Genomic DNA, 10,470 nt, shown 5'->3' with positions numbered 1-10,470 from the left:
ACTAATAAGTTACGTTTTTCAGCATGTAAATAATTAAGAGATTTTCTTTTATTTTAGAGACGAACTTAATAGAAAATATAGTCATTGTAGGTTTATCCTTTAAAAATAAAAATGAGACGAGCCTCGCCAAATAAAACGTATAGATTGCGGGGCCCTCACAAAATGTATGGTTTAATTAGAATTCGGAAGGACCGTTTAGCGAATTTCACGGTCTTCCCAAAATATTAACGCGATAGTCTTTTTAGGCGCGTGTTTAATATTTTACTTTCTTAAGCCTGGGTGTGCATTTCATGCGACCCGAATCCAAATCACAAAACATCAAATAAAACGTGTTCCGGATTGTGGGTGCATTTCATGTGACGCAGTCCAAAGACGTGTTTTAAGCAATGTTCACATTTCTTTTAAAAACAATAATAATAAAGCGGTTAAAAAGTTAAAATTGGCACATACAGTTCACAATTGTATTAAAATCAGATAAATAAGCCGAATATGACAGTTGAGCGACCGTGCTAGAACCACGGAACTCGGGAATGCCTAACACCTTCTCCCGGGTTAACAAAATTCCTTATCAGGATTTCTGGCGCGCAGACTGTAATATGGAGTCATTCTTTTCCTCGACTCGGGATTAAAATTGGTGACTTGGGACACCCTAAATCTCCCAAGTGGCGACTCAGAAATAAATAAACCAATCCCGTTTCGATTGTCCTTTAATTGGAAAAAACTCCCTTGTCCCCTCGCGGGTGCGTAAAAAGGAGGTGTGACATCGGGTCCCGTGGTTTTAGCACGGTCGCTCAACTATTATTATTGGCCTTATTATCTGATTAACTACATATTTTATACCTATTATGCATTTTTAAACTTTGACCGCTTTTAATTATTTGTAGAATTATTCTGGAACAAGTTACGATTGTCGTACACTTGTTTGTTTGATACATATTGCGAATTGTGTCACGGGATCCGTACCCACGATTTACAACATGTTTACTTTATTAACATTATTAGAGGTTATGGTCGGGTCACATGAAATGTGCACCCTGATTTTGGAAATTATGTATCACAACTACGTCACGGGAAGCGTACCCGTAGCTGTGATGATTTATTATAGCGCTCCTAAAGCAAACTATGAGTATTCGTATTTAAAACCAATTCGACATTCAAATGAAGGGTACTAATTATAACTATGCATTGGGTAAATAGGTTGGACCTTTAACTATTCTGGGAAAAACATTGGGCTAGAAGTAGGCCCATTACACTATCTACGGGTACTAAATCTGCCATGTACTGAAAAGAATAAATAGAATTATTCCCTTCATCCCACCTCTAAATTTCAGGGAAAATGAATCTTTCATAACTGAAATTGGGCAGCTGTTGGACAGCTGTCCATATTCATATATTTTCACATATTTTTACTATCAATTCTGGACAGCTGGTACACTTCTAGAACTTTCCTCTTAGGTGTGGGCCAATTGTCATGGCAAAATGGCCCAAGGAAGGCCCAAGTATTGTCATGGCAAAATACTAAAACTAAAACTTAAAAATGGAACAATGTATTTTTGGAGTTTTGTTTTGTTGATGCGATTAATTAACAATTAAACTAAAATGCAACTACCAAACTAACGATGCAATGCATGAACTTGAATATATATATTTTTTGGGGTATTTTTATGCTTTTCATATATGCAAACTGCAACTAAAATGCAAACAATTAAGCAAATATTCCTAGAAATTCTATAAATTTTAGAGCCTCCTTTTTCTGCAACCGTGTAGTGGGTCGCTTAGGGATTTGCTCTGGAGCTGCAACTGGATTACTCCTAGCCTTAATAAAACTAGTAATCACCAAATCATCTACGTCTTCTTCACTATTAGACTTCATCTCACGCACCACTATATTTAAAGGCTCAACATAAAAGTGGGGAGAAGAGCAGGATCAACAATGACCTTAGGAGGTGACCCCTGACCTGGATGCTCCGCGGAGGGATCAGGTTCATCACTTGGGACTCCAGTAATGTCATCTTGAGTCGATTCTTCAAGTGGAATAAGTTCTCCCCAGTCATCTATGGACTGAATCTCTTCCCCCTGAGACTCAGACCCTTCTCCAGCTTCATCTACAATAACCCTCTTTGAAGCAATAGAGAGCATATTTTCTATTCCCTCCTTTTCTTGTGTTTTCATGGAAATTTCAATAGGAGGAGTGATACCTGTAGAATCGCAACCTGTCATGTTTGTCTCGGTCTTTTCATGACTGATCAATGGATTTTCACTAGAGTGCCCAACCATGGATAGAGTTGATATTTCTTGAACAAGGTTCCCTTGTTTACCCTAATTACCTTGTTCACTCTGTTTGACTGGTGAGACTAGAGGAGGACAAACATTCTCAAACTTGCTCGGAGTCATCTTCTCATGACTGTGATAAGGAATAGAATCTGGTGGGTAGGTGAGGGACTGGAGTGTGGAGGAGACTCTGCTTTAGGGTTTGGACTCGTGATTGTGTTGGTGGAGAAGTCTACCGTTGGAATGCCAACTGGTGTGGAATCAATGGCAGTATTGTCGGGTACACTGGAGGTTGCTTGATTTTCAGACATGGTGAAATTGTACTCGATGGGTTTGTAGATTGAGAAGAGAGAAGGCAAATAGGAGGTTTTGAATTTGGAAGTAAAGGGTTGTGATGTTGATTTAATTATGATGAGGGACTAGTTCTAAAATGGCGACAAAATTTTGCTTGGGGAGTTGTATCATTCAAAAAAGATGTGACGCTTTGGATGAAAACACACAACCTAAAGAGACTGAGACCTTGATGTTGTGGCATTGTTTTTGTCCATTTTAAATTGTGTATGAAAGAACAAAGAAGCTACCAACCTGTATCAAGAAATCAGGTTCCCTGACAGGTCTGGCAAGTAAGTTTAACTCCTTTTTCCAGCATGCACTGCAGCAACTACTCTATAGTCATCATGCATATCTACCTGTAACGGTATAGAGGTGAGTTAGACTTGGCCAGAAAATACTTTAGCTAACTTTTACCTATATATGACTTTCATAACCAATCATGAAGAACCAGGTCCTCTATCATGTTTTATCATCCCAAGTGCAAGGCTATTTTTCTAAGAATGTTTTCTTCTCGGGGCTTTGGTGAAGATGTTAGCAACTTAATCTTCAACAATCAATGTATTTGGCCCTCTTGAGTTGGACTCAAGGTCTTCCAATTTGCTACTTGATCCACGTCATTTGAGCAAGGCAGGAGTCAGCTTCTACATATTCTGCTTCAGCTATTGAGAGTGTCATTGAATTTTGCTTCCTTGAATCCCATGAGACAAGACAGGAACCCAGAGAGTGTCCTATTTTAGATGTGTTTTTCCTTTCCATTACTTGAAGGATAGTAGAGAACCAGGTCATGTGTTCCTTTAAGATATCTTAAAATTCTTTCAGCAGCCTTCAGATGAGACTCCTTTGGATTTGACTGAAACCTTGCATAGAACCCCACTCTGAACACGATGTCTGGTTTGCTTGCAGTGAGATATAGGAGTAATCCAATGATGTCTCTATGCTTGGTTTGATTTATAGGAGAACCATGTTCATCCATGTCTAGGCATGTAGCTGTGGCAATGGGAGTGCTAATGACTTGTGATGCTTCTATGTCAAACCTTTTTTTAACAACTCGATCTTCAACTTCTGTTGTTGTAGTCGTGGGACCAGGTTCCTCGCTGGAATCAATAAGGGTTCTCCATCTTGATTAGTATTTCTGTTCCCTCGTGAGATGAGTAAATTAGGAGGATTCCTTAATCTCTTTTAACATCAAATTTTCAAAGTTGATCCTTGCCATTGTTGAGAACATAACAATTGTACGTAGATATCCTCAAATAAGTTAGCAACTTTGGTCAGGATGTTTGCAATCCCTCTATCAATTAATATTGACCGCGCCAAATCTTCAGTAGTCATGTTCTTTTTTTCCACAACTCCATTTGTTGCGGTGTTCTTAGAGCTGAGAAGTTGAGTAATCCTTCTTTCAATACAGAATTCATCCACTCTAGCATTATCAAAAATTGTTCGATGATCTGATCTGATGCAAGCCACATTTGTTTCCATCTATACTTTGATATTCTTGACAAAATCCACAATTACTTGAAAGATCTCATCCTTGGCTCTGAGGAATAGATTCCAAGTGAACCTGGAGTAGGCATTCACTATCAAACGGATATATCTTATTTCTTCCTTGTTTGGCTCTCTTACTACTCCACATAGATCCATATAAAGAAGATCAAGCAGCATTGAGGTGCTGACTGCCCCTTTTGGGCTTGAATGGGGATTTGACATACTTTCCTTTTGCACAGGCATTGCACACTTTGTGTTCCTTGATACTCAACTTGGTCAGACAACAAACCAGGTCCTTTAGGGCCAGTTTATTCAGTGATAAAAATCTTGCATATCCCAGCCTTCTGTCCCATAGTTCAGCAATGTATTCAACAGCTCTCAACCAACTTATATCACCACTCTGCGGAGGCTCAAGCACATCAACATAAGGATTCTTGTATCTTTTGTCTACAACATCACCTCACCAGTCACATGATTTGAAATTGTGCATATCCTGGACAAGAATTCCACTTTATTTCCCTTTCCACATATCTTCCGACTCCTAAAGTGTACCCCTTTTCACTATTTCCAAAAGGGTACACTCTCTCCTTGCAGGGCTTTTAGTGAAGGACAATTGATTGTAGTTTCAGTCATTGCTTTGAGCAGCCGCTGTCCATATATCATTGTTGGCTGCTCCCCTTCACTGCACCCTACACAAGTAAATCAAGGGTTAGATTTAGGAACCCAAACGAATTTGGGTCCCTTGTTATGAAAGAAGGGATAAATGAGTGCTCTTTTAGTCCAAGCAGGCAATATGCGTTTTCAATTTGACGGACCAGGTCCTCTAATAGTAGTTACTCTCTCAACAAAGACTATTTTTCTGATGAGACTGAACCCTGGTCATGTAGTTTTCCTTGAGGTGTCCATTGTTACCACATTGGGTACATAGCCAATTATTGGTTACAGTAACATACTTACTATAAGGGTTGTAGGGAATCTTTTCTCTTTGAAACCCAATCCCTTGCTAGTTCCCCCCCCCCTGTTAGTGTACATGGTAGTGATAGCATCGCAAGGCCAGGTCCACTTAAGCAATTTTTCAAGGTCACTCCTTACTTTCTCTAGTTCTTCCGGAAGCTGTTTGTTTTTCTCAAGCTCAGCACACAGACTGGTCTTCACCAAATTTAACTCATTTTCAAGCTTAATTTGTTCCTCCCTTGCAACTTCCTTTCCTTTTTCAGAGTTTCCAGGCCTAGTTACTATTTTAAATTCCTCAATTGTTTCTTTCAAGTCTACAACCACTACTACTAGGTCATCTCTCTCTTGCTCAATGATAGCAACTCTCTCAGTCAAGGTTTATTTTTTTTTACTTACACACTCAATGGTTTCTTTTAAATCCACCACAACAACCATTAGATCATCTCCTTCATGTTTTATACTGGCAATTTTTTCATCTAAGGCATCCTTTTCCTTTTTCAAGTTCTCTATTGTTTCTTTCAAATCAACTACAACGACTACCAGGTCATATCTGGCTTGTTAGCTTCCCCTAGTTCCATAGTTAATGCATTTTTATCATTGATAAGACTATGGTACACATCAATTAATACATTTGCTAATGACATGAGCTTTTTAAGAGAGTAAGATTTCAGATTTCTCTGAACATTCAAAAGATTTACCTCATCACCGTCGTCATCTTCATTATCATTAGATTGAGCTATTAAAGCAAAGATTGAATCATACTCAGTTGTTTCATTTTCCACTGCCATCATTGAACTACCACGATGATCGTTTTCTTCTTCGGATTTGCTAGAGGAGTCTCCCCATGCTGCAAGAGCTTGCTTTACAACATTGTCAGCATCACTCTTTCTCTTGAAGCATTTGTCAGGAACCTGGTTCCTCTTTGCTACTTTGTCAAATTTTTTATTGTACAGATTTTGCTTTAGGAGAGGGCAATACTTGATGAAGTGTCCAAGCTTGCCACATTTATGACAGAGGTCATAATTTCTTGGCTTTCCAGAACTTCCCCTTTTTGGAATGCCTCCATTCCTGTGAACCATCTTCTGGAATCTTCTTGACAAGTAATCCATGCCACCGTCTTTACCACTTGAATCATTGATGTCCGTCTTGAGGACCAGGTTTTTCTCCCTCTTGTGATCTCTTCTTTCATTGTCCTTCTTCTTCTTCTTCTTCTTCATTTCATAAGTTTTCTAGTTTCCAACAAGTTCATCCATGGTCAGTGTCTGCAATCCTTCGCCTCTGTAATGGCGTTTACTTTGTTTTCCCAAGAATCGGGTAATACACTAAGGATTTTCCTGAGAAGCTTGTTTCTCGAAATAACTTCACCAAGAGAGTGAAGCTCAATGATGATAGAGGTGAAACAAGTATGCATATCGTGGATGAATTCATCATCTTTCATTCTAAAGAGCTCATATTTAGTATTGAGCATATTGATCTTAGATTGCTTCACATGTGTTGTTCCCTCGTGAGCTGTCTGAAGAGCCTCCCAGATTTTTTTTGCTGATTGACATGCTGATATCTTGTTATATTCATCAGGACCAATGCCACACACAAGAACTGTTTTTGCAGGAAAATTCTTTTCTATGGCCTTTTTATTAGCGTCATTGAATTCCTTCCTCATCTTGGGAATGGCTGCAGCTGGTTTGCCAAGGTTTTTTGCATGGACAAAGGGTCCGTCACATATGACATCCCATCACTCAGAATATTCAGCCATGATGAAGTCGTGCTTCCTAGCTTTCTACCATCCATAATATTGACCGTTGAACCTTAGAGGTCTGTAAGTAGACTAGACTTCTTCGAAGTTTGGAGGAGCAGCCATGAGGATCCTTTCTAGGTGTTAACTTGATAGAAAGAACCCGCTCTAATACCAATTGATAGAATATAAGGGTCCACCAAACTCTATATAGAACCAAGTTCTCTATCAGGTTCAACAGAACACACGCACACTGTAGTAAATAAATGACAAGTGGAATTAAAAATCACGACCTACCCTTATAGGATTTCAACTTCACTACTGAACAATTTTTAGATTACAAACTATGCAACCTAGGAATTAACCTCTTAATCCCTCACTAACATGTAATACTCTATTACAAGACACTTTGCAATAACTCTATTACAAAAACTTTACAACTTGACTAACTCTAGCCAAGAATCAAACATACAGGCTTAAGGTTTACAAAGGGTTTCCTACATAATGCTTCTAAACAAGCTAGGTAGGAATTACAATTTAAGAACTATTACAAAGTTACAACTCAACTAAGGACATACAATAACTTGATGTGGGAACTGCTCCAGAGTTGTTGTGTTCTTTGTTCTTGATGCACTTGAGAATTACTAGTTGGATGATCACGTGAGGGAGCTGGAGTAAAATCTCTAAATGTTCAAGTGAATATGTTTTACCTCCGTTGATGTTGATAATACATATGTGACCTCACATACAATAATGTAAGCAAGGTAGGTAAAAAGCCTTCCACAGAAAGTTGACTGCTACACTGTTCCTGTACTGTAGCATGTGCATGCAGCAACTTTCTAGCAGGAGAGTTGACTTCGTACAGTCACCTCAGGAACTGGTAAGGACCTGTTCCCTCATATGTTCCTTCTACTCTGAAGAGTTGAGCCATATCCCAAGCTGGAACCTTGTGATCTTAAGGTCTTGTAAATGTGTAATAGATTCCTTATCTGGTTCTGGATAGTAAGTTTGTTAGATCATCAAAATATAAAATAAAGTACTTATGACCAAGGTACTTGAAACCTATCAATTTTCTCCTTTTTGATGATGACAAATTCATAATTGAAAATCCCAGAAAGAGCAACATAGAACCAGAAAAGAGCCACATAAAACCATACTGTGAACCCGAAAGACCTTAAGTTTCCCCCTGAATCTCTGTATTCCCCCCTAATCAGTGCTATGATAGTGTAAGTGTACTAGGAACCTCAGTGAGCTCCCCCTGAATCTGTATTTTCCCCCTTCAGATTATTATTCAATTATGCTCATTATCATTCTCAATTATGCTCAAATATGCTCAATATTATTCAATTAAATCTTCCCTCTTTTGGCATCATAAAAAGCACAGAACAAGTAAGCATCATAAAGAAGTCTAGCGTGGTTAACTCATGTCACTTGTGTGGGCACAACATGATAGAAAACAGAGACAAAAGAGTAGTATCATAAGCAGCAAAAGGAAAATACTTTCATTAACCAAATTTGGACCTTCACATGCAGGAGCGGAATCTTTGCTACAATCCACAATAACAAAACAAACAAAAACAAGTACCAAAAACAAAAAAAATCACCAAAAACAACTATGTCCTAAACTCTAACAAAGACTAATACTAATAATCATAGAACAATTCTCCATAGTTACTTTATTTATGGATAATGAGTGGTGATTTCTCTTAAAGCCAAAATCGACTCCAAATAGTAATAAAATTCAAATCCAATTTCAAATAGGAAAGGAAATGAAAGAAATAGGATTAAGTCATTGGGCATTTGGCCGGACAACATGGGCATGGACCCAAAAACCTCTCCCTCCAATCAATGGGCCAAATATGTCTTCAAATAGAGGAACTATTAACAGGCTTCATGCCTGCCAATTTTCTGCAAAACCCGTGCTTATCTGCAACCACTGGTTTCGTCAGCATATCCGAAGAATTGTCATCAATATGTATATTTCCAACCTCCAATAATTTCACTATCACTGTCATTCTTATCCAATGATATTTCTTATTGATATGTTGGGCCTTAGAATGTGATAGAATATAAGAGTCCACCAAACTCTATTGAGAACCAGATTCTCTATCAAGTTCAACAGAATACGTGCACACTGCGGTAAATAAATGACAAGAGGAATTTTACGTGGAAAATTCCCAACTCAACGGGACTAAAAACCACGACCTACCCTTGTAGGATTTCAACTTCACTACTGAACAACTTTTAGATTACAAACTATGTAACCTAAGAATTAACCTCTTAATCCCTCACTAACTTGTAATACTCTATTACAAAGACTTTGTAATAACTCTATTACAAAGACTTTACTTGACTAACTCTAGCCAAGACTCAAACACACAGGTTTAAGGTTTACAAAGGTTTTCCTGCAGAATGCTTCTAAACAAACTAGGGAGGAATTACAATTGAAGAACTATTACAAAGTTACAACTCAACTAAGGACATACAATAACTTGATGTGGGAACTAGCCTGTAGGTGTTGTGTTCTTTATTCTTGATGCAGTTGAGAATTACTTGATGGATGATCACATAGGAGCTTGAATAAAATCTCTAAGTGTTCAAGTGAATGCGTTTTACCTCCCTTGATATTAATAATAGCATGTGTGACCACACATACAATGATGTAACCAAGGTAGTTAAAAATCCTTCCACAGAGAGTTGACTGTTGAATTGTTCATGTACTGTAGCGTGTGCAGGCAACAACTTTCCAATTGGAGAGTTGACTTCGTACAGTCACCTCGGGAACTGGTAGCGACCTGTTCCCTCGGCTGTTCCTTATACTCTGAAGAGTTGAGCCATATCCTAAGCTGGAACCTTGTGATCTTAAGGTCTTGTAAATTTGTAACAGGCTCCTTATCTGGTTCTGGATAGTAAGTTGGTTAGTTCGTCAAAACATAAAATAAAGTACTTATGACCAAGGTACTTGTAACCTATCAAAATGAAAAGTGAAGTGCTTGATGTGATAGATAGCACTCTAATTATCATAAAATAAGATATACCTTGAGTGCTCAAAGCCAAGATCATTAATAATCTCCTTCATCCATAATAATTCTTTGGCATATTCTATGGCAAAAAGATATTCGGCTTTTGTGGTGGATAGAGCTATGCACTTCTGTAGTCTAGATTGTCAAGAAATATCCCCCTGGGAAAGTGATCAAATAACCGAAAATGGATCTTAAATTATTAAAATTGCCTCCTAAAGCACAACTTCTAATCTACAGTATTATTCAATGTTCCTTTCCAGGATTAGAAAGGAATATACTAACAGTACCAACGACATATGTACTATTTGGTCTACTGCAAACCATACGATACATCAAACTACTAAAAGTAGAAGACTAAATAATATGAGACATATTCTTTTTCTCTTCATTGGTAGATTGGCTCTGACTAATACTTAGTTCAAAGTGTTTAGGAAGAAGAGTACTTACCACTTTTGCATCTGTCACATTAAACCTCTTGAGTACCTTCTCAATTTATTGCTTTTGGGATAAAATAACTCATTTTTATTTGTCGGTGGATTTGAATGCCCAAGATTTCTTTGTTGGCCCCAAGCCTTTCATTGTAAACGATTTGCTTAGCTGTTTCTTAAGGATTGTAACTCTAGATTTATTCTTGCCAACAATAAGCATATCATCTACATAAAGCACCAAGATAAT

General features: G+C 38.0%; 1 protein-coding gene across 1 annotated transcript; it reads right to left on the bottom strand.

Annotated features, from left to right (window-relative positions):
* Positions 1 to 6,295: 6,295 nt before the first annotated feature.
* LOC138879563 (uncharacterized) lies at positions 6,296 to 6,700 on the bottom strand. The gene has a single exon (XM_070159179.1). The coding sequence runs from the start codon at positions 6,698 to 6,700 to the stop codon at positions 6,296 to 6,298; it is 405 nt and encodes a 134-aa protein (XP_070015280.1).
* Between the last annotated feature and the right edge of the window lie 3,770 nt (positions 6,701 to 10,470).

This window comes from Nicotiana sylvestris, chromosome 10, assembly GCF_000393655.2.
Source record: "Nicotiana sylvestris chromosome 10, ASM39365v2, whole genome shotgun sequence".
Lineage (NCBI taxonomy): Eukaryota > Viridiplantae > Streptophyta > Magnoliopsida > Solanales > Solanaceae > Nicotiana > Nicotiana sylvestris.
Note: the sequence above shows the minus strand (reverse complement) of the source record. Positions and strands in the feature narration are given on the sequence as shown.

Excerpts from the sequence above, each read along its gene's own strand:
- LOC138879563 (XM_070159179.1), bottom strand. The coding sequence starts at position 6,700 with ATGAGGAAGGAATTCAATGACGCTAATAAAAAGGCCATAGAAAAGAAT.